Below are 24,997 nucleotides of genomic sequence, written 5' to 3' on the forward strand. Positions count from 1 at the left end.
GGTGAGAGGGGAGGGGATGAGGAAGGAAAAAGCAGAATACAGGAGAAAGGGAGGATGGAGGGAGAAACTTCATTGGGATTTGTCTTATACACAAAAAACATTTCCTTTTGTATTTACTTCACTCTGTATGTATATGTATATGTATATGTATATACAGTAAGTTGATCTTGTTATCTCTCACTGCAAAATGTAGTAATTGGTCACAAAAAAAGTATGTGAGGTTTGGAATCGATATCAGCCTTGTGACAAGTGCTGAATTTCAGCACGGCCGATGTTAAGGAATTAGCTGACCTAAGCAGAAAAAAATGAACAGGAACAAGTAAAGGTTTATTCCATGCAGAAAAGAGAAGAAATGATACACAATGTTTTGGCTGTGGAGCCTTCTTCGGGTGTGATGAAATCTTTCTTCGGATGCAGATTAAAGGAGGAGAGGATATTGTAAAACTCAGAAAGATGTGATACCTGAAGAAGGTGTCACAACCTAATATAAGCAATGTATCAACATACATTTACTTTTTAAAGAGAGTTTCTGTCAGAGAAAAAGAAGGAAATTCTTCATTAGCAGGTTAAGGAGAGAATATAGTTCCCATTAAAATGGTTGGAAATAATATGCTTTAGAGCATTGTAATAATAATAATAATTCCTCACACTTATAAAGCACTTTACAGGTAATGGGGACTCCCCTCCACCAATGTGCAGCCATAGTAGTTAAAAACGGGCACTATTCCTTATTGAGCTTAATGTTTTTATATAAGCCCCACTAGCCAACAACTGGTTTAAAGGCCTTTGATTAAGCGATCTACAAAGAGTTTTTGATTTTTACATTTTGCAAAACGAATCTTATTTGCCAACATCTTCGAGCACGCCATAGAGCAAATTAATTATTCCTGCGAAATCGCCTCCCAGGGTTTTGAAACTTCTGATCGCGTTGTTGCGTCCCATAGTTTACTACGCAACTGTGCTTGCTCTCTGGACGTTACGCAGTTGCCCCTGAAACATATTTTTGTAAAACTATATATTGTGCAGCTGAGAAGAACCAAATGAAAACGCCCAATTCAGTGTAAAAGTATTAACTTTTACCGCGTACGACTTAAGTGTTTGTAGACGTTGGTAGCATGTAAATGTATAAAAGAAATATGATTGATAAAATCATGGTTTGAACTGCAAGACAACACTTGACCACGGCGTCACAGTATTGGCTCTCGCAGCAGCTTTTCACTGATGCGCTGTGTTGTGCATTTTCTACATGGATTTCTGTAGGTGGAAGCTGGGTGATGTGACCAAGTAGGATTCCAAAAAGCAGCATCTGCTCTATAACTGCGCAGAACTTGCAGACCTCTAAGTTCTGCGCTACAAGAAAACAACCTCTTATTTGCAAAGCGTAATCCTCCTTGGTTCCACACTGGGCCTGTGAAAATAGCTGACGTCTCCGGTCCTATACAGGTTCTGCAACCCTATTGGATATCAACCCGAATGTTTGTCTTTGTCGAATGTGTTCTATTCTCGAATAGGTCGTTGACTTCCCGCCTCCTGCCCGAACCGCCATTTTGAAACTCCGAGCTGAAGCTTCACGAAGAGAGGAGTCTGGGCTATTGGCTAGTTGTATTATCGGTTTTAGAGGCTTTCCTGTTCTTGTTTATAAAGGCGGAAGGTGGATCGTAGTGACCACCGCGTATAAACAATAGGAAAACGTGTAATTTTCTATATACTGCAGTGTGCTCCATCGGTAAGCTTTAACAAGTTGTAAATATTTTTTATTTGTGGGGGGCGGTACCGATTCAACTGAGGCGAGCAAAATATAGGCCATGAATTTGATCACGCTTGGGTATTTAGCTGGATCTTTCGAGTGTGAGTTCGATAAAGCACACTTTATTTGTCATTGCTGTTATTCCGCGAGCTTAGTTCTTGCAGGTCTCACCTTGGCTCGGTTTGGGAGCGCGTGAGCGGTGCGCAGTTAGCTTGGCGCTGGAGAGCGTGCAAAGCTCGGTTCTCTGCAGGCAAACAACAGCAACTTTTCGCGCCTTAGTTTTGTAAAACACGGTTAGATTAATATATTTTTGTGTTTGAAATCGGATTTCGCGGATATTTATGCTAGTTAAGAAGCCTTCCGTCGAAATACGAGTGGATTATATGTTTTTAACTATTATAAAGAAAGCCCATGCCCGTATTATCGGGCATTTAAACGTTTAAAGAGAATGCTTGTCTTACTCATTAAGTTAACTTAAGCTATTTAACTTTTGCATTTTTTTCCCAGACTCTTTTTAAAATTGGCGCCTTCCGTAGAGTATATCGCATTGAAAGTGAACCCCGCAGAAGTGGCGCTGTCACAAAAGCATGATTGACTGAGATATTAAGTTCTTCTGAATTATTTTTAAGCAGTAAGGGCACGTGTCCATGTCTTTGTACTAAATGCACTTTGTACTTTGTACTAAATGCAAGGCACTGAGGTAGTGTTTTTATCTTATAGGTTTTAGTACACTGCATTTTGCGCGACTGTTTACAGGAGTACCTGTAAGTGTTTTGTATTAAAAATGACTGACTTCATAGGCGTTTGTAGTATTGCCGTTATATATTTCAATATTTATCAGTGCCTATGTACACCAGTAGTATTCGGGACGCTTTACAGGGTAAAACTAAAATCAAAATAACGCTTGAACCCGATAAAGGTAGAGATAAAAAAACGTGGGAAAAGCAAACATTAAACTAAACATAACTTTAGATAAGTCTTTTAGTCTAGATTTAAAAACCGTAAGATGTGGAGCAAGGTGGCTGAAAGCTCACGACCCAAGGCACTTGAACTGATAAGAAGTGCTAAAAAATGTCTAGGGGAGTGTAAAGCCCTGCTTTGTACACAGGGAGCAATACGAGTATTACGCGTTGTAGGGATTTAGTGTGTAGGTCTTTAAACGTCAAGAGCAAAATTGAGCTGAATTCACTGGGTAATAGAGAGCTTGTGATGACGTTTCAAAATTGGGGTGATGTGGCCAGGGAGCCTTAAATGCGTTAGACGTGGAATGGCTCGTTTTTGGATAGTTTGAAGTCTGTTAAGGGAGTGGGTAGGGAGACCACTGTACAAAGTATTGCAGTAATCCATCTGATGTGACAAATGCATGAATCAGACTTTCTGCAGCAGTGTCAAGAAAAGATTGAATTTTTCTGAAGTGACTTTATAGATGGCTTACAAAAAAGTGCATCACAACAGAGGTCAGGATCAAAGAAGACCCTCTATCGCCAGATTTCTCAAAGTAGGTCATAAAGTGAGGCTACGGTTTCCAAGGTGTAGGGAATTTAGTAAATGAGATGTATATGCCATGGGAATTGTGCACATTACCTCAGTGTTTGTCATGGGGAGGAAATTTTAGCTCAGCTGGGCCCCGGTTTCACTCACAGTTTGTCATAATTGAGACGTCACATGAGGGAATGAATGGAATAGAGATGTAAAGCTAAATGTGGTCATCATAAAAATGAAAGTGCCATTTATTTTCCAGTTAGACTGCCTAATGGGAGTAAGAAGATTAAAAACAGAAAAGGTCTTAGGATAGAGGAAGAGAGTATGTCAGTTTTGGACTTCAATGGCAACATATTGTTCCTGGTTTGACAAATAAGATTAAAACCATTTCAAAGCTGTTCCAGTTACACATCTACAGGCTACAAGGCAGTCTAACTGAATAGTCAGATCTAATAGGACCAATAGAGAACTAGAGCCAGAGTTTAATTGAAGGTAGTTTAGAACTTTGTACAAGGCTTTCTCTGTACTGTGGGCTAATCTAAAACAAGATTGACACTAGATGTATTTTAAGGAAGGACAAATGAGATTGTAATTGAATGGCTACAAGTTTTTCCAAGATCTTTGAAAGTAAGAGAAGATGGAGTATTTAGAGTCCTTAACAGTGACAGAATAGGTGCTATAGAGTCTGAATTGTTGAAATAATTAACCCTTTTTTTACTGCTTAGACAGTCTTGGTTTGTAATGTAAATCAGATCTAGTTAGGGCATCAGTAACAGAAGCAGGAGCACTTTTTTTTCAATTACAGAAAGCAAATCAATCTGGGCAGTGGCTTTGATAATACAGTTGGGATGTTAAAATGTATAAAAAGTGATCTGATAGGGTTTTGTGTGAAATGACTAATTCATTGACATTTACATTGTTTGCAATAACTAGATTAAGAAGTCCTTTGGTATGAGTCAGATCATCAACAAATTGATCTAGATTAAAGGAGCAAGTAAAGGTTTATTCCATGCTGAAAAGAGAAGAAAAGAAACACAATGTTTCGGCTGTGGAGCCTTCTTCGGGTGTGATGAAATCTTTCTTTGGATGTAGATTAAAGGAGGAGAGTATATTGTAAAAATCAGAAAGAAGACAGGTTAAAATAAAGCCTGTACAGTTAACAAGCTTCAACCTAAATTGCAAATAGAGGTGATGGGAGGGGTTTATTTAAACTTTTTTGTGCCAAACGTATACTACCAAATTAGTTCAGGGTAACATGTACCTGCATAGACCTCTTTATGATTTTGCATAGCTTGAAAATGGCTAAAAATAAGATGCAATATTATTTGACAAGTGAGAGTAACAATGAACTCCCATAATGCATGTCGTCCTCCACAGTGTCTGATATATTACATTTTTGTCAACTATCTAAATGAAGGTACCTATGAAATTTAGGAACTGGTACAACACTGATACCAGTTACAAATTTTACTTTTTTGAATTGTCTGAAGCAAATTTAAAAATACAACACAGATCGAATATTGATCTCAATGAGCCTGTGATTAACAATTTTTGCTGGAACAAAAACTTGCCAGAGAAGAAGATTTAACCAAGTAATTTTTTCAGAGAAATTAAAATTTGTACAGCCCTTGAGGGCTGAAGAGTATTTAAATACACAGATTTTAGTTCCAAGTTATGTGACTTTCTAAGTAATTTTAAACTTTCTTAATTGGTTATTCCAGTGGACCCGGCCAGTCCTGGAGCTGTGATGTGTCTGCAATCCAGCTGGGCATTTAACAACCTGAAACCAGTCATTATTGGCTTAGTTGGACTAATTTAACAAGTTCTCACAGTTTGTGAGGTGCTGCTATAAAAACTTAACCTATAAAAGAAAAACAGACATCCAGGACCAGAATTGGACAACCTGGATCACATTTAAACTTTGTTACTAGTGCTTACTAGTAAAAACTGTAGGATTGGGGCCCTCCAGGATCAAGGCTGGACATCTCATTCCCATGAGAGAAAAAGGTTATAATAGGATACTGTTATTGTCCTTTCTCATTTCGTTTTTTCAGTATGTGATTTTTAAGGGGCAATTGATGTGCTCATATTGACTTATACAATTGCAGTACTTCGCAATGATGAAGTCAAATTGAAGAAAAAAGATTAGCAAAACGATCCCTAACCTCTGATTTGACTCCCTGTTTGACAAATAATAAAGAGTGCTATTGCATAGCTGATCCATCTCATGTTTTTAAAATTGCAGACTGTTGTGTAGGTTGCCATTATTTTAAAATTTGGATTAGTCTTTTCAGATTCACACAATGTAATACATTGTAGGTGTGTTGTTTGCTTTACGTAGTTTGTAAAACTTTAAACTTGTCAGATTGCTTTTACAGTGGAAATCGGACTGGTTTGGCTAGTTATATCAGCATGAAACGCTTGTTGTTTGTTTGTGTAAACGTGCTGCTTTCTTATTGTTATTCTCAAACTACTACAACATGTAAATAGTATTGACCAGTTGAGCTGGTTTGAACCCTTCACATACATCATACATGCATCAGAAAAAACTGAGACACGGGGTTCCCTTTTAACGTCCTTAATGGGGACTGTAAATTATGGACGAAAGTGAATTAATGTTATGGGGAATAATTTCCTAATGGAAATAGGGGTTAATGGGAACTTGGGGGATGTAAATATTAATATATGTAAATAAGTGTGCTATATTCAATTCAATTCAAGGTGCTTTATCAGCATGACCAAAGCAAATAAAATTAACATGAAAAAAAAAATCTACAGACATTTACAACTAAATCATAAAATATTTACATATACTGTAAACACATGGAGCATTATATATATATATGGAGATGTATATGTCTCCATATAAATCAGTGTAATTTGGTAGTGATGGGGACAAGGATGTGACGGTGGTCTACAGCAGTATACATTCACATTTTCTTTGTAAAAACAGTGACTACTGCAATGACCCATTAGATTGAGCACTTAATTTTGCAGCACAATGCAAAATACTTTAAAATTTGACTTATAGTATGATACTATTTAAGTTACATAGTAAATAAGGATATCTAATACTGTACAGAGTAAAATTACTAATTTTAGCTTATCTAGCAGTGTAGGCTTGCTTGTACTTTTCAATGTTTTAAAATCAACTTCTTTGTTAGGGTGCTTTGTCTTCATAGGCACAGAAAAGTAAAGGCACACGTAAAGTTGGCACAGAAAAGATGTAAAAAAATTACACAAGCATACAGTTAAGTAATTCAATAATATACATCTTATCAGTTTTATATAATAGAAAACAGTTTTGCAAGGATTTTGAATACATTTGCAATTTGTATGCTCTAGACTCTGTTTTTAGGGTGGAGTTTACATCCTTTTGACAAAGTTGGGGAATTTTTACGTCCATGCTCACAAAAAGTCAATGATGTGAAAATGGGGAGATGTATACTTGGACGCTGTTAAATGGGGACCCCCCTCTACTGCTTGGATCCATTTGGTAGATCCAGAAGATTTCTATAACGGGAAATGCATGTTGCCTGTATTGTCTTGAGTTATTTAGTCAAGCTTATATCAAGTGTATTTATAGGGACCCCAAAAGGGTTTTTGTAGTGTGAGTCTTCCTTTTGTAAAACATGCTATGCAGTGGGTGTCTATTGTCTCTGATTTGTATTGTAAAGAAGAAATGCTGTTGAAGCACATGCTTTTTCAATAGTGTAACGTGCTTGTGGGTCTGACAGGTAACAGTCATGTCAGGTGACAAAGGCTCGAACACAGAAGCGGGTGTAAAAAGGTCAGAAGAGGACAAGAAGCCGACAGAAGAGCCTCCACAGAAAAAGAGACAGCCAGAGGAGGAAGCAGTAGAACAGGAGGAAGAAGATGATGAAGAGGAGGAAGATGAAGAGGAGGAAGAGAAAGGTAAACTTGCATTTGCAGATCTGTTTTACACTTAGGTAAAATCTTTCTCTGATGAGAGATGTTCACCTAATTCAAATCTGAGAATGTTTTATTAATGTAATCAGTGGGGGCTACAGCAAAAAACTCAGTTTTTCAGGAAATGAAGTTTCAGGAAGAGGGATATGTTCTTGTTTCTGTTTCAAGAGGTAACATATTTTTGCTTTGGCAGTTAGGTTGCTGTTTTGTTTAATACACCAGTATTTAGGGACTGCTCATTTTGGGACATCCTGGTTTCTAATGGCTGAAGCATTAACAGCTCTCCCTAATGACTGCAGTTGATCCCTATGTGGAGCAGATGTTGCCTGTTGTCTGACATTTTTTACTAGCCGGCTGTGATGGGAATTTCTTAAATCAAGAGTCAAGAGTGTTGCTACGGTAAGGGTAGGCATGAGTGCAGCAGTCCCCTCAGCATTCAAAGAAGTGACTGCTGTGACTTGCTGTGTTGCTGTGACTGCAGTTAGTGATGAGCAAGCCTTGAAACTGATTTCATTGCACTTAGTTGCATTAATTTGCAGAAATTGCTTTTATACGAATAAGTGCAGCTAAATTACATCTCAATAGTGCAAAAACTGCGATTCTATGATCTGGAGTGCACTCTTGTCTTCTGAACTTGTTTATCTCTATTTCTCCCTTTTTTGAGAGCTTAAATTGTATATTTTGTATTTGTCATTTTGTTTTTTGAGGTTCTAAGATGACAAAAAATGATTCCAAGTTGGGTGTGCAAATATGATAGACAAAAGTGTTTTCAAAAATACCAATATTTAAAAAAAACTAAAGGTATGTTAAATGAGCAGTGAAACAGTCAGCATTTAGGCTTCACACTTGTAGTTTGGTAATAGATGATATGCGAGCAAGTTGTGAATGGTTCTGTAGAGGGCTGGGCGATGTACCGAAAATTTACCGATACTGACGTTAAGAATCTCTCACCAACCTAATTTTGCTTATGTTGGTATGTTCGGTAAAAGCTTTCCCCACTGGGTGCTTTCATGAGCGGTCCCCTTAAAAAACTACAACACCCAGTCATCATATCCAGTCAGATGCTTCTGCCTCGTCCAACGTTCATTCTTCATTCAAAACACAAAGAAGCATGAGACATCATGAGCGCTTATGCTGAACACCAGTCAGGCATGGATGGCTCAAGTACAAATGAAGACGATCTGGTATCTAAAAAAGATGCAGTGTCGGATCATTTGGTTGTATTTTGGCTTCAGCAAACAGCATACTGAACAAAAAGAAGTCAGATATAAACTGTTGCAAAACCGTTTCTGCGCCCAAACGTAACACTTGCAAGTTGTTGCTCACAAGAAACACAACCATGTTGTGGAATACGAAGAGTACATGGCCAAAAAAGAGAGAGAGACTGACAAGTGCACCATGGCCGAAGTCATTCCCCCCAAACAGCTGTCTCTAACACAAGCATTTACTAATGGTACTCAATATGCAAAAGATTCACGCAGATGGAATGAGATGACTAACGCCATTTCATACTACATTGTTTGTAAGACATTGAGATCAGATGAGGTGTGTAGCTTTAATAGTTTTGCATATTTAAAACATGATCTTTCAGCATATCGTGTAATCATATAATTTCAAGTGTTTAAAAAAATAGTTAATTTTTCATTATCGAGGTAAATCTGTGAAATTATCGTGATATTGATTTGAGGTCATATCACCCAGCCCTAGTTCTGTATATTTTAATATGGTTACAACTGTTTGGTTTTAATGACTTTAACCTTTTTCAGAGAAAAGCCTTGTAGTAGAAGGAAAGCGGCAGAAAAAGAAGGTGATGAGACTGGATTTCCAAATCTCCAAATCAAGGGAACCACTGTCCATTGAAGCAGGTCATCATCCAGTTTGCATTTTAAATTTAATTTTGTTTTACAATTATTGAAACCGTTTTTCTGTAATTTTTTCAGTAATGGCTCAAGATGTTAAGGCTGAACAGAGTGACTTAAGTACATCCAGTGTTTTCGGTTTGTGCAGCATAATAAGTTTACATGTCATATCTGTTCACATGAACTGTATTCACGTGTGCTTTAAAAAAGGCATTTCATGATAAATTTGAAGTTGTTATAAGGGAATTTGTTTTGCTTTGTATTTTGTTTTGCATTTGTTCTCATCCCACTGGTAATTTGCCTTTTTTGCACTGTTTGACTAAGTTAAAATTTATCAATTGCTTTTTTTCAAATGCACTTTCATTAACATTTGCAGGGCTTGAGGTTACTTAGGGAATTTACTGAATTTAGGGTCTTTAGCATTGCAATAATGAAGAAAGCCCTACAAACTGTAGAAAAGCAGGGGCATCATAATGTAGAAGCAGTACCTTAGAGCAAGTGGAAGTGTGCCTTTTAGAGTTCTACGTACAGATATACCAGGATGAAAATGAAGAAAACGTCTGTAAAACCTTTAATTCAGTCTGTAGTTCAAGCAGCCTATGTGGTGACATTTGTTAACTTTCAGACAGAACTCTCTGAATCTGTTTTGTAGTCAATATTTGAATGCTTTAGATAAATGTGTAGTAAATTAAAAAAATAAAACCAATGTAAAGCTATTTAATTGGGCAATGGACCACAGCATGTGGACAGTACAGCCTGTATACCTTGTGGCCTACAGGGTCTGGAATTCTGCAGCAGGAATGTGGGACCATTCTTCCATAAAGTGTTGTTCTAGACTATCCTGTAAGTACTCGTTTGGGTTCAGATCTCGTGGCTGTGAAGGCCATGACATATAGATAACATTATTCTCATCAAACCATTGGGTGACCTCATAATACTGTTAGGTGGTGATTAGGATTGAATTTGCTTTCTGAGGGAAAGAGGGCACCTTGGTGTCGGTGTCTCCCTCAGAGGTACAACCAGAGCCACCTTAAACACCTTTGTTCGTGAAACATCAGCAAGTTAAGCTCTCTGAATCGCTGAAACAAACTGCAACAACCACCCCTCTTTCAGAGTCACTGAGGTCTCCTGCAACCATACTAAGCCATAGGCAACCAGGCCTGTTCAGCATTTGTATACTTGACCTTAAGCATCCTGGTAGCTTAAAGCATGAGACAATGGTGTGGAAGTGCCTGCTTTCAATATACTTGATGTTCCATTTACCCAGGTGTTTATATTTTTTTGTCCATTTCCTGTATATTTAATGAGAAACCGGTACAACCGGTGATCAAACGAGAAGACACCGGCTGTAGTGCAGTAACGCAAAAAAAATTTAAATATGTGCATCTTCTGAGCAGGTTTAGAGAGAATCTCTACGTATTTTCCTGATTTTGCCTAAAATTTGGGAAATTTTCAATTAAAAAGCGAAGCTGTCTTTATTTAAAAAGACAGTTTGACATTGTAATGTATGTGTTAATCTCTGTAATCACAAGTATTTATAAATTCACTGTCACCTTGATATTTTGTACTAAGTTTTTTTAATGAATAAGTACTGTTTAAAGTACGACTTAACACTTTCTTAAACATAGTCTTTGGTCAGAGAGAAATGAAATGGAAATTTTTAACAGGTTGTAATTAAATTTCTAAATTAAGAAGTTCCTGTTCATTTAAATTAATTTAAATGTAATGAGTGACATTCTGGTTTTAACGATATGTACAAAAATTATTCAGTCAATTGACCTATACATTCAGTGCTTCAGCATCCACCTGGATGAATTCTTGAATTGCTTTGGTACTGTAATTGTTACAAAAACTCCAATTATATAACTTTTGTTGATTTTCCTTTTTCAGGTAAAGGTGAAAAGTTGGGAGACATCGAGAGAATAAAGTATTTCATAGGAAAAATTAAAACTCATGACCTGAAACCTCTTCACAAGCTTCTGTATAACCGGCCAGGCGCTGTAAGACTTCTACTTTTTTCTCTATATGTGTCACTTCATCAAAAAGTAATCAATCATTTAAGTATTTGTAAGTTACCTGTGAAAAGTTTGTGTTCTCTCTGTGTTCTTGTGGGTTTCCACCGGGTGCTCCTGTTTTCTCTCATAGGTTAGAGACATATTGGTAGGTTAATTGGCCCTGTTGTAACTGTTTGCTCTACCATGGAATGGTGCCCCATCCAGCTGTGGCTCCCTTACAGTCCTGAATTGGAAAAAGCATTTAGAAAATGGATGCAAAGATGTCCTAAAAGAGCTGTGTGCTGCAGTAATGACTCATTGCTCAAGGCTATAGCTATGCACCATGCATCTGAACATATTGTGCCTTTTGTTGGCAATGATTAGTTTCTTGGTTTTAGCAATCAGAAACCCACCTCATAAAGTATGATTCTTTTAACTTTGCATCCTGTACATCTTTAAAATTGATTTGAGTCCCCAGATAGTTTAATTTAAACTGAAATAGAATCACATTGTTTAGTCTCCAGAATCCAAATGCCTTAAAGACTGAAAGCTGGAGTACTGGAGCTGTAGTAAAATTATTTCATTACCTGCTTAACAAATTGTAATATAACTATACTGTTAGCTTACCATAATTTAAACCCAGTCAATTTGATAGATTGTCAACTATTATAAACAGTTCTAACAGTATTGTTAATTGGAATAATACAGGCTGTGAAACAATTACTTCAGGTTCACATAATAATCTGATTGGATATTAAAGTCTTTGTGGGGTAATGATGATGCACTTATGTTTCAAAATAAGTGTCAGAAGGCTGCACTTGGATCTTAAAGAATCAAAAATACAGACGTGGCCTGTGTCATGGAGTAAAGGTCAATCTTTTATTGTTTTGTGAAGTCTCAATGCTCTCTTTGCGTAGGACGCTTGATTGAAAATTTTCAGAAATAGTGAGCGACAAGAAAAGAGTCCCACACTAGAGTTGCTGCCATTTTTTTCCCTAAGTAATTGGTGAAAAGTTTTGAGAAGCAGCAAAGGTACAAGTTAGCTTTTAAGTAGTGGTTTTATTATGACAGACTTAAAAAAATTAGTAATAATGCTTGAAGATGGAATGTCAGTGTTCTTCTCCTTTAACGTTCGTGACCTGAGGTAACCTGCCTGCCAGATTACTGCACCTTAGGGCAACCTTGTTGTGAAAGGTGCTATATACAAATACATTGAATTTAATTTCTCATTTTGATCTTTTATGTTGCCTGATTTTAGACCTGCGTGTACAGCTGTGGATCCTTAGGGCTCTGTGTTAACCAGGAATTCACAGTCCATAGTATCCCATAGTGTAATTTATAGTATTTTAAGATTTCCACTGCTGGGCTGTCTTCAACTACTTCTCTCACTCTTACTTTTTTCCCTCCAGTTCCCCCTCTTACATTCCATGTTCTCTTCTCTGGGCATCACATCTGTTGCTGTTGCTCTTTACATTATGAACTGTTGAATTCATAATCCCTTTACTCATGTACTCTCCTTTCCTAGAACAATAGTTGGACTTGCAAAGTGAAACAGCTCTGTTCTTTCCTCTGTGTAGTCTTTGGCTCACCTTCAATATGGCTCTTTCCCTGTATTTTCTCAAGCTAATGTCGGCTCATCAATGGTCCCTAGGGTTGTAAGCCCTGCCTCACCTATTGCCTTTATAGGAAATAAAGTGCTTCCTTAGGAGCATGAGATGTCCTCCTCTGTACTGTACTGACTCGATACAGCTTCTTAAAGGCCTATTAAGGTCAGACACCTTTGTGTGTTCTTTTGTGTGGTCTCTGTGACAGTCTCTATATAACCCTCACTTAACTCACTGAAGCTCACAGGTCTTGTTAGCTAGCTCAACCATAGCACTTCAGGAGAAGCTTGTGTGTTTAGCTTTCCTCCTCTGGGCCCAGGCTTGGTACAGAGTGCCCTTCTGTCTGACTATCTCTTAAATACCTCTTTTTTTTAGCAAGCTTATTTAACATTTTCTTTTACTTTTCTGTGGTGGTGCTGTGCTCTTCTATTGGTAATCCACTACTGGCTGCAGTTTGTCTGAATTTATACTCTACAGTGTTTTTGTCCCAAAACTGTTTTTTTTTAAAGTTCAAATATGAAACCCCCTCAGTGCAGTGTTATTATAATATATTATGGGCTAAAGAAAATATGTAGACAAAACTGTAACTGCCATATACTTAAGAATGGTAATATACGTGAGGAGGCCATTCAGAGGCCAGTGCATGCATCAGTTTCCATAAAAGATAGAAATCTGGAGAATATTTACTACTAATAAGAGAGAAGTGGTGTCCGTTCTTGCCAAATGTCCGTTAAATCACAAAATATGTTTTTTCAGGCCAAAAACACTATTGTATGAGAATAAAATGTGTATTAATAGATAGTACTAGTACTATGCATTCTTGATTTTGAGATTTAACAATTGTAACCAACACAGTCCATGAAAATTGTTCTTGTGCCTTTTTATCATAAATATATAATCTCTCTATTTAGTGTCATAAATGTATTAAATTTGCTAAAGCGTATGTAACACAACACCCATTCTGCACACTTAACCCACTGCTGTAATGCGCCATTCCTGAATTGTAAACCTCTGTAGTTTTTACCTTGTTTTATTATTCGTACCTTCTCTTGTTATTGCAGGGGAAAGGACAGTATTTCTGATTTTACAGACCAAATTGCCCTTTAGCATGAATTTTGACATAGTTAAATCTGAAGTCTGTTAATCCAAGAATTCACTGTATTTGTACAAAAAGTATCACTTTTGGCCTCCTGACTGGCTCAGCCAGTTAAAGACACTTTCTCAGAGTGCTGTTTGGGCTCTGTTATTGAGACGTTTGAAGTTTGAGACGTGTTACTAGCCAACTATAACCAAGATTCCGTAAATGGCACACAAAGCCGGCTTATTCCCTCCAAGGGTAGTGTTGGGATTTGTCACCCTGGACTCTTTGGGGAAACAGTGATACCCCTGTGACTTAAGCGTACCTCAAAACGTGCAGATTTGCAGTAACATAAGTGAGGGAAATGCTTCTCCGCCAGTTGCTAGCAGTCCTCTAGTACTTTGCTGCAGACCTTACAGTGTGCTTAAGATGGGTGAATCAGTGGGCTGGTCAGTGGGAGCCAAAAAGCATAATTGATAATTCCAATTTGGATTAGTGTAGAATAAAAAAATAACTGCTCGCCATGAAACAAAATTCTGCAAAATTCATTATAACTGCTGTATAAGTGTAAGTAGTTTTAAAATGTGTATGACTCTGAAGGAATGTCTTTTTTGGCATTAAAATGTTTATTTGAAATATTTCATCTTCAGGAAAAGACTTTAAAGAGAAACTTACGTCTCTTCAATGGGTTTGCATTTGAGAAAAACAGTGACCCCTACAATAAAAAAGTGGAATCTCTTAAAAGGTATTTTTCTGGTTTCAGATTTTACTATTTTCTTTTTTTTCAGTAATGGTGACAGATAGGCTCACATTACAAATAACAGATGTAAAGTTATGTGGTTTGTAGAGCACGGCTAGAAGGCTGTTGAACTCCATGGATCTGCATTTCTTAAGTTATCTGAAATTAAGCCTTTGCTAAAACTAATTGATAGATCTTGCGTAATTCAATTGTGCATTCTGACAGTGGCCGTCTGTTTTTAATCTGCTATTTAAACTGTCAATTTTGCTTTTTTATAAACTCATAAAAGGGTGTTCATAGAGAGGAATTGTGGATTTAATTAACTCTGATGTCTGGGACATGCATGAACAACTTGATGTACTGCTAGAGGTAGAACTGTTTTTGTGATAGTTTAGGTTAAACTTAAAGTGCAGTTGTGATTTTGCTTGCCTGCTGTACATTTAACATTTTGGCAGTAGAAACCAGAAAATTGAGTCTAAACGCATAATCCTGTTGCTCATTTAATATTTTCTGAAGAAAACCCTTGCTAAGTGTATGTTTTTGTCATTTGTACAGGCTTACGAATGCAATGCTGAAGAAGTTATGTCTTGCCCTTGATCTGGAAAGAAATGGAAAGCACGATGAGCTTATAGACAGAATCATGACTTTCCTTTTGAAACCAAGGACAACAGGAAAGGTATGCTATGGTTTGATCTTTATTTGCTAAATTATAAGGATATATGTACGCTCCCGATGACCCTGAAATAACCATTCGCTGGCCTTTGGAAGCAGCAAGAACAGTATGTGTTCCAAATATGTGGAGCCAATCCCATACCATTCTTTCAGCATGGTCACCCTTATTTGAGGTTGTAACGAGGATAGTGGTGTGTGGGATTGACTTGCTGTTCTCCCGTTTTCATAATTTCTCAATACACGATCTGTGGATCTTGCTGTTGCTGTTGGAGATTCTGGAATGTCCCGTGCTGCTCAAGCCACCTACAGGCCTGGAAGCTTTTTAATATGAATTACAGATGTGTAAACTGGTGTATCTCTTGAATCATTTGCTGGGCACCATCTAGATTTCAACACAGATCTGTTTCTGGCCCTCTGACCCTTTTAGGATATTAAAGTATGAGTTTTTTTTTATACCTTACCAGTTTGTAAAGGTTTGTTACCTGTATACTTGTGTCGGAATAAGGATATATGCATGCATGCCTCACACACGCCAGCCTGTCAGTGAAGTTCATTATTTGATCCACTGCATGTGGATCTTACAGTGGTTATTGGAGAATTGTCTTTTTTTCTTTCTGAAGTCGCTGACAGCTTGTAGGTGTCCAGCAGGTCTGAGAAGTCGCTGTTATAAAGCTACTCGGAAGCACTGGCTCATTCAAGCCTACCTTTCCCCAGAGCATATCTGGTCAAGCACCACTGCTAGGGCAATCCATGCTACAGTTCATTATTTGAGGCTTCACAGGTTGAGCTACTTGGCAGTAGACTTATAGGAACAGAGTCAGAGGTTCTGAGGTCAGAATTATTGACACAGTCTTGCTCCTGCAGGAGGTTCTTTTGCAGAAATACTAGAGAGGAATGCACAAGAGAATTCTAAATAAAACTTTTTAATGTGAAGAAGTAGGACTGGGCGATATGACTTCAAATCAATATCATGATAATTTCACACGTTTACCTCGATAATGATTAACAGTAGCTGAAGCCAAAATATGACCAAACGATCGACACTGCATCTTTTTTAGATACCAGCTAGTCTTCATTTGTACTTGAGTCATTCCTGCCTGACTGGGGTTCAGCATGAGCGCTCGTGTTGTCTCATGCCCGGCACGCTTCTTTGTGTTTTGAATGGAGAACAAAGGTTGGACGAGGCAGAAGCATGTGACCGGATATGACTGGGTGTCGTAGTTTTTTAAGCACACAGTGACGAAAGCTTTTACTGTACATACCGACATAAGCTAAATTAGGTCAGTGAGAGATTAACGTTCGTATCGGTACATTTTCGGTATGTTGCCCAGCCCTATAAAGAAGTATGAGTTCATTTAATTTTTAAGCTCGTGCTAACAATAAAATATTAAATTTCAAGAAAGTGTCTACAGAAAATTCTATTCTTTGTTTTATTAGTTTATTAGTGCAGTTAAAGGTTTTGTTAATTAATTTCTTAATAGACAAACTGACATAAGATGGATAATCACTTTGCAGTGGCATTCTCAGTTTCTCATACTCGAAACAAAACATTAGTCCATTGCAAATGTATTTTTCTGTTTTGCAGTTTTCATTGGGTGACTGATGTGATTAATCTTGCCTTGTATTTAACTGCATTCAAGACTTTTTGAAAAAGTTGCACATCAGTCCAACACATTAAATGTTTTTTTTCTAGACAACTTTAAGTGAGAAGGTCTCTGAAAATGGTCATTTGCTGCAGGGTAAAATGAGTGGTAGAGATGGTGGTGGCTTCCTGTGCTCAGTGTGGGAAATTTGTTTGAACATTGGATTTGGACATGGGTCTCATCGGTTAAAAATACTAACTCCCAGTGCCTTGAAGAACAAGCCTGTGTGGACTGGACTTGACAGCCTTTTTCAGATGGGGCTTATTTTCTCCTCCTACCATTACCAGCCTCTGCCAAAGAGCAAGAAGAAGAAGCCTAAGAAAGGGGAGAAAAGGGGCAACAAAAGCCGTTCTCCGAGCAAGGCAAAGGCCAAAGTGACAAAGAAGTCAGAGGAGATTGTGATGGAGACCAGCAGCGAAGAGGATGAAGAGGAAAGCAAGGAGCAGGCCTCGGGGAAAGAGGCTGTTCGGAACGTGCAGGAGAAGGAGGATGATGAGGAAGAGGTGAGCAAGATCTCTGGTGTCTCTACCCCCACCCCCCCTCAGTTCTTCTTATATAGGTCTAGACACACACAGTTCTACCCTTACACTGAGAGGTATTCAGATTCAGAAGAGACCTCAAACAGAGAAGTTATATAAAATCAGATAGGGCAAAATTAAGTTGATTTTTACATGGAATGTGTTTTTTTCAATATGGAAATCACAAGGAATTATAAGGAATCAAAATTGGATTTTAAGAGCATAATGTGTTATACGAAACATACATCTTTGGTTAATGTTCACTTTCTCTCCAAGAGCTTGAAGTGTTGTTGAAATGGATGGCTGATGTTTTTTTTCCTGGACAACAGGAGAGCCCTAAGCCTCAAAAAAAGGGCCAGAAACGGGGGAAGACAGAGAGCATCAGTGCAGTAACAGCTAGGGAGAAGCGCGAGGCCAAAGGAAAGAAAAAGGATCCGTCTAGTGATGAGGTTTCAGAGGTATCCGATCTGTCTTCTGAAGACGTCAGCTCTGATGAAGAAGAGGAGGTAAGCCTTAGTGCTAGAACTTTCTTTCCACAGGGACAAAGATCAATGGAAAGTTGTGTGTAAGTTAAAATGTGAATGTGTAAGTTTATTTAATATTTAAGCATAGTCGATACACATGCAGAGTAATCTAATGCTAATGTTAGTATAATATAATACAGTGCCCTTCATGCGTTTTGTGACTGTAAAGTCATTTGTTATATTTGCTGTATACTTAATCTGAATTGGTTTGAAATGGAAAAATGAATATAAGGCAAAAGTATGGAATATCACCTTTTATTTCTGGGTATTTCTATGTTTATATGTTGTACCACATTAGAATAACAGCACTTTGTATTCAGTCTGTGAATTAATTGAGAATGCTCTTTATATGGTATTTGTGATAACCCCACAAAATTCAAGTAGAATATTGTGCTTATGGTTTCACTTAAAGAAGTCCTAAAATAAAAGGTACCATGAGCAACCAAAAAAAACTGATATTTTATATACTATTAAGTTTTGAATTATGCACTTACTGCTGGTAGAAGGATGGAGCTCAATGACAAGCCCATTCCCCCACAGCATGTGACCTATCAGTGTTAATGTCATGACTCATCTTGTGTTCACAGCCGCCCAAGAAAGTGGCAAAGAAATCTCCAGCAGCAGCAAAGAAGAGGCCTGCCAAAGCTGCCAGTGTCAAGAAAGCTGACAGCAGCAGCACCAAGACAAAAACAACCAAGACAAGTAAAGGTGGGGCTGCTACATCACCCAGGGTTTAACTTGGAATGTTATACTCAGACCTCTTCATGCTATGCTAAAGTCCTTTTTTCTCTCTCTCATATTATTGTCGGCAAAAGAGGAATCAGAAGACAGTTCAGATGATGAACCCTTGATCAAGATTGTGAAAAAACCACCCACTGATGAGCAGCTAAAAGTAACAGTGAAGAAGTTATTGGACAGTGCCAATTTAGAGGAAGTTACCATGAAGCAGATCTGCAAGAAAGTAAGTTTCCTAATCGTTTGTCTCTTTGGGAGAGGCATTACAATGTCTTTAGTGATTTAAGCAGATTTCTCAACTGCAGAATTCTCTTTGGAGATTTCAGATGAATTCTAAAATCGCTAAAGCTTTGTTTGCATTCATACAGATGTTTTACATGTTTTTGGTCAATGCAAATTCAGTTTTCAAAATTTGGTTTCACAAAAAAAGGGCTTGTATTTTTTAAAATTAGGCATGAATCTCATCACTGGTGCTCACATTACTCCGTGGTGTGGTCACTGCTTGTGGATGAAGTCCTCTGTGTTTAATAGAACTGCCTAAAATCCACCAAACTGACATTCTCAAACATCATTCCCTTTCAAATCTGACATTCCATCAATGTGATGTAGCTGAAAACATGCTAAAAATGTTTAATATTTTCCTCAAAGGAAGCTGTTAGTAGCTGTTTTTGACTTTCAACTATCAATTGGGAGTATTGGGGCTACTTAAGTTACACCTAGTGTTGCCCCTCAGGGAATGGGGGTGGATGCAAAGGTTTTATGGACCCAATATCAAGGGTGTTGCTGTCCAGGGAGAGTGGCCAGCTCACTGCACCTCGGGCAGAGAGCACGTTGGTACAGAGTAGGGCCACCCAGCCTGAGGTAGACTGACTGAGGAATCGGCAGCTGGGTTTCAAAAGCAGGGACCCCCCCAGGATAGTGGTCTCTTCAAAGGATTCAGCTCTTCAGCTTGGATCAGGAGAAAGAGCCACCCGGAGTCTGCTGGGATCACCCAGGACGCAGGCAGGTGGACTGGAATTGGAATACAGGGAAGGAATGCATGGATGGCAGGTGCAGGACAGGGAGAGCCACCAGGGTCCAGAGCTGTGCCTAGTCCAGAGGGATCCAAGCTCAGGGCAGGGGGGTCCGACCTTTGAGGCCGGGCTCTCAAAGTAGGGGTGGTCATAGAAAAGGTGTGCCGAGTGCTGGGTGCACCAAAGACAAGGCCAAAGGAGTCATCTGCTGAGGTGCAGGTCAAGAAGCTAGGAACAGAAGGACTATGCTGGGAAGCTGGTAGGTTGCACGTGAAGTGAAGGTGTCAATGCCAGATTTACGGGGGAGGGGCAAAAAGGGGTTTACATACCCCAGAGCACCTCTGAGTGTTAGTGTTATGTGAAATCCATGATATGGTGTAGTGTAGCAGTTGGGTGAAATGTAATCTTGTACATTTTACGGGTACTTTCAGCATTTTAATAAAGCAAAGCTTATAAGAACAGTTCACTGTTACTTTGACATTTAAGTGAATCTGTAGAGTTAACTGTAAATTGCATCTCTCTTTGTAAATACACACAGAGCTTTATATGAGCTCTGCTGTCAGCAGGAGCAGCAGTAGTGTTGCTCTGTGAAATAATGGAAGAAACCGACGCAGCTCAGGAGCAGCTGTTTCTTTAAGATGCTGAGACCCCACATTCAGGGATGTGTTACATTTTTTATTGAAAGAAAGCCTGGGATTTTGAAGTTCCAGAGCTGCCAAATGTACTCCTAAGCTTTCTCAGTATGAATTTAAAAAATGAACAGCTGTTAAAATGTGGCGCAGCACTATAATGCTGCTTCCGGTTTCAGGGCAATTACAGTGCCCTCCAGAATTATTGGCACCCTTGGTAAAGATGATCAAAAAAGGCTATGAAAAATGTCTTTGTTGTTTATCAGCTTGATTTTACACTGAAAATATGAGAGAAATCTTAACGTTTCAGTGAGGTAAAATTATCCTTATAAATGTGAGATAAAAAATCCTTATAAAAACATTTCTCAAAAACACGTCACAATTATTGGGACCCCTAGAAATTCCTATGAACAGTGTTAGATCAAGCTGATAAACAACAAAGACATTTTTTCATAGCCTTTTTTGCTCATCTTTTGCAAGGGTGCCAATAATTCTGGTGGGCACTGTAATTGAGAATTAAAATTAATGTCTGCATCGTTTTCATGGCAGAGAGTGGTTACTAAAAAATAGGCAAATCCTACAGGGAAACATGCTTCAGTCACTCAAGAATCAAAAGCTGAGTTGAACAAAATCAGCAATACAGTGACCTGAAGCACAACTGGTCAAAGTCACAATGAATTGACAAAGATTTACTTGAATGGCTCAGTCCAAGTCCAGACTTGAATCTGATAGAAAACATATGGTGAAGTTTGAGATTTGTGATCTATCAACTACCCTAAATGTGATGATGTTGGCGGGGGTATGAAAACATTTATAAGGCACAGTATGTGTTATACTAAACTTAACAGTATATGTACCACTGTCATTTATTGCTTACATTACAAAGCAAGACTACTCTGCAGGATTGAAGCTGTAAGAAGAGTGCACATAGTTTCCTTTTTACAGATCTGTTTCTCTTGGGTTTTGTTTTTTCTTGTGGCTACAGTTCTGTCCTATCAAGCTGGCTCCCTGTGCTCTACTTCCCATTGTCTTGTTTGGTTTATACTTGTCTGATATGACAAATAGGTTTCTTGTTTCTTTATACCATATTTATTTGTGTTGTCTGAAAGTTTTTCTATAATAAGGGTAAAAACAAAAATGCAGATATTCAAATTTCTCTGGTGTTTTCTGTTCACTTTAGGTGGCAGCTACTAAGTAGGATTTTCATATACATTAGGTTGAAGGTTGTTTACAATAAGATTTATGCAAAACCTTGACTGAACTCTTACCTTATCAAATCCAATCTGAAAAGCACAGGAAGTACAAGCAAGTCAAATGAAAAGAGCTAACAGTATCTTGTTGGGTCTTAAAAAGGGCAGGCCTTATTCACACTGATTGGTTCAGTGTTTTATATAACCTTAGTGCAGCCTTGTGTGTGGAAATGTGATCTTTGAAATCCACAAACCTGTTTCTCTTAACCAAAGCTATAAGTGAATCAGTGACGTAAGGTACTGTATATTAAGTATTTTCTAGGACACATGACAAGTGTACTCTTAGCCAGCGTAAATGTCATTTCCAAATCTTTCAGGTATACGAGAGTTATCCTGACCATGATTTGTCCAGCAGGAAAGAGTTCATTAAAACAACAGTAAAGGAGGTGAGTATTTTGAGATTAAGATCAATCACGCAGTTTATAGAAGCAGAAGATTGTAACACTAACTTTTTTTAGGTTGAACGAGATGTGTAAAAATGCTCAGTTTTAGTTATCTTAATGTCGTGATGTTTTGGTAATACAATTGAACTTATTACATGTTCAGCCAGCTGAAATATTTTTAGTATATCCTTTAGATTTTTATATTTTAATATTTGATATTAATATTTTAATATTTTCTCCATTTACTTGCAAAAAATAAGATATCCTGCCAAGTCTGTGTTCTTTCATGAAACAGCTGGATGAGATCTGTGGATCAGTTAGCTACTAACAAAAAAGCTAGATGGTTGAAAGGCCTTTTCTGTTTTGTAACCTTACATTTGGAATTTCCCTGTTATTGTACGGCTGTTTGGAATTGATGGCGGTTTTAAAGGGGAAATTATTGCTCTCGATTTTGAGACATTTTGGCTGACAATTACTAGTTTCTTGTTAACTGTACATGCAGATCATGTTGGAACATTTCTGCGGTGAAATGTCTGCTGCACAGCCTGTGCTTATTCACTCGCACAGTGCCATTACATTAGTAATTACAGTGACTAGTAAGCAGGAAGGACCGCATCATGTCACAATTTGTGGGAACTTGAATGGAGTTTGTGACAACATGGCGATTTATAGTACTTTCCCAAGATTTTGTGCTTAATTCCTAATTGTGAATTTTAGGAATTAACAAGAAGTTCACAAAATTCCAAGATTAAATAAGCAGTCTGAGAAGTTGAAACTGCAGTTCCCCTTTAAGGAATAGCTCTTGGGCTGTAACACATGAGCGTACTCTGCTGACATGCTGGCCTTTCAGAGCCATTTATCTTTTGATGCACTGAGAGTTTTCCAGTACCTGACTGGAGAGTTATTGCCAATCTGACGAGTGATGCCTTTCTCTTTGACATCACTCCAACTATGCAGGCTTCTGGCAAGTTGCGCAAGCCGCTGTCTGATAGAAAGCTTGAAGGCTCCCTTGTTGAGTCCTGTGTTGTCCGATTCTGTCTGTCCCCAACCCATTTTAATGAGAACTCTACACATTTTTAACAGTATTTCTGTTGCAGCCAGGAAATCTCAACCATTAAGAAAAGCAAGTATATACATTTTAGTCGCAAAATTTTTTTCTGGTACAGTTTCTCCTGGATTTAACCACAGTTTAGATCCAAAAAAATAATCCACCCAACACATTTTCATCCTGCTGTTACTCAGGCTTCTACATTTGGGCAGCTTTTTTTCCTTCCTGTTGCTTTCTTCTTTCTTTCTGTTGCTGTTTCTGATAGATTAAAAGATAGATTAAAAAAAGGTCTGCAAACCTGTGCCAAAGGAAATATGAACAATTGACACGCATTTGTGAAATAGTTGGTATATTGTAATAGCAAAACAACAGTACCCAGAATGATGCAAGACACTATTTTCAGGGTTAGCCTTGGTTTTAGTCCCAGGGTTAATCTATTTGTGTGCCATAACAGGGGGAATCCCAGTCACAGTTGAACAGTTTGGGGCATTACCCAGACTCAAACTAGCAATGTGATTTTAACCAGTTTTCCTCAGGATGTATAATAGCTTACCATATATTTTACTTTTTCAGCTGATCTCCTGATGAAAGATGTGGAACTCCTGTGCTGTGAGCATAATGGGCGAAAGGAAAACCCAGGATTTTTAGGAAGGATCACATCTGTGAAATTTTTAATACCAGCAAAGAAAAAGAATGTATTGACTTTGTACTTGTGTTTTAAGTATTTTAAAAACATGCTCTGTTCTTGTCTTAAGCTGCTCATGTAAATAGCTTCTTGTGAAATGTTTTTTCTAATGTTTTTATATTAGTTGGATGGCAACCTTCATTACAGCTAAGCTTGGAACTTTTGTATTCTTACATGTACTTACCAGTAACTATTGAAAGAGGTGTAAATTTGAATATATTGGGCTATGAATAACCTGCTTGCTGTGTGGTTTAGGCACAGCTTTATTATTTTTTCTGGATGCATATAGTTTTTAAAAAAGAGGGGCATGGGTGGCAGTGAGGAGTGTTACATGATGAGCAAAGCTGGGTCTACAAAGGGGGATTTTTCATTTTTCCAGACCTGAATGAGATGCTGGGTCAATCTGCTGTTGCATGGTTGACAGCCTTCTTTGTGTATATTTGTTTCTGTGTGTGTGTTGGGGGGGGTGGCGTGCATCCCCCTTTTCATTCTCTACTAGCATGAAGTTGATTTTGAAACGTCAGGTCATTGTCAGGTGCCATTACATTGATTTAAGACAGGTGTTGTAGGATGATGGTTGAAATGGAAACCCAGCTGAAACTTAGAACTTGGTCTGTCTGACAAGCAGCAAACAGTGTATGATGGAGGCTTTTTGTTTGTAGATGCTTCTCGTGTTTGTAGGTGAGTTTTGATTTAATCGGAGTCTAATCTGAAATTGGAGAAGGGTTTAATTCCTGATTCCTATTAGCAAAAAATGATGCATGTACATGTGTAGTGCCATTCACAAATCAAAAAGGCATCTCTGTTCCCATTTTTGTATTTGCTTCTTAGTGGTGTTTTTCATGTTATATGTATACATGCAGTTAAGATGGAAGTCTAAACATGTTACCAACCATTAAAACATGCAGTTTTGTTTTAAAACGCTTTACAGCTGTTGCAACTATCTCTGTATCCACCCCATCTTTTGGTGACAGCACTTTGAAGTTGTCTTTTACATGAAAATGAATTCCATTTTGCTAAAAATGCCACATTTGTGATAATACTTGATGCCATACAGAATTTTGGAAATGAATGTTAAATGTGGCCTTGTCTTACTTAAGAGGAAAGCATGCTCACAAGCATATAAATGAGAATTAAAAGAATTCTACAGGCATGACTTGAAGGCTGCCATCAAATAGGGAATGTTTCTTTTAAGGTGGTGAGTAATGATTTAAACAGAGGACACCTTAAAAGCATGGTCTCTAGGTGGCAAGATAAAGGGATGGGTATGGCAGTGATGATTTTTCATTTTATCCTGGTTTAAAAAAACTTCCAATTGGAAATTTTGGATTTTATTTTTATACCAAAATTATTTGAATTGTTGAACAATAACTTGATCTTTACTTTTTATTAAAATCCATAAAAATGTGTTGTCTGCTTCTCTCTGGTGCAAGTGTACTAGTTCTGAATTGTCCATTATTTGTT

At 37.9% G+C, this 24,997-nt stretch overlaps 1 protein-coding gene across 2 annotated transcripts; it reads left to right on the forward strand.

Annotated features, from left to right (window-relative positions):
• Positions 1-1,536: 1,536 nt before the first annotated feature.
• On the forward strand, positions 1,537-24,938 carry dek (DEK proto-oncogene). 2 transcript variants are annotated; one of them, XM_088929797.1, is made up of 12 exons: positions 1,537-1,726; positions 6,967-7,144; positions 8,926-9,861; positions 10,909-11,018; positions 14,345-14,439; positions 14,989-15,109; positions 17,036-17,251; positions 17,596-17,772; positions 18,378-18,498; positions 18,606-18,751; positions 21,735-21,803; positions 23,422-24,938. In XM_088929797.1, exons 3-12 carry the CDS (start codon positions 9,747-9,749, stop codon positions 23,431-23,433), a joined length of 1,182 nt encoding a protein of 393 aa, XP_088785923.1. In that variant the 5' UTR covers positions 1,537-1,726; positions 6,967-7,144; positions 8,926-9,746; the 3' UTR covers positions 23,434-24,938. The 2 variants fall into 2 exon arrangements, with proteins under 2 accessions (XP_088785923.1, XP_088785922.1); XM_088929796.1 differs by having other exon boundaries at positions 8,926-9,024.
• The last annotated feature ends 59 nt before the right edge of the window (positions 24,939-24,997 follow it).

This window comes from Atractosteus spatula, chromosome 12, assembly GCF_055471065.1.
Source record: "Atractosteus spatula isolate fAtrSpa1 chromosome 12, fAtrSpa1.hap1, whole genome shotgun sequence".
Lineage (NCBI taxonomy): Eukaryota > Metazoa > Chordata > Actinopteri > Semionotiformes > Lepisosteidae > Atractosteus > Atractosteus spatula.

Bases quoted from the DNA above. Each gene is read 5' to 3' on its own strand.
- dek (XM_088929796.1), top strand. From the start codon at position 6,976: ATGTCAGGTGACAAAGGCTCGAACACAGAAGCGGGTGTAAAAAGGTCA. The intron at 14,440-14,988 runs GTATTTTTCTGG...TCATTTGTACAG, and splicing joins AAAGTGGAATCTCTTAAAAG to GCTTACGAATGCAATGCTGA. The intron at 17,252-17,595 runs GTGAGCAAGATC...CCTGGACAACAG, and splicing joins AGGAGGATGATGAGGAAGAG to GAGAGCCCTAAGCCTCAAAA.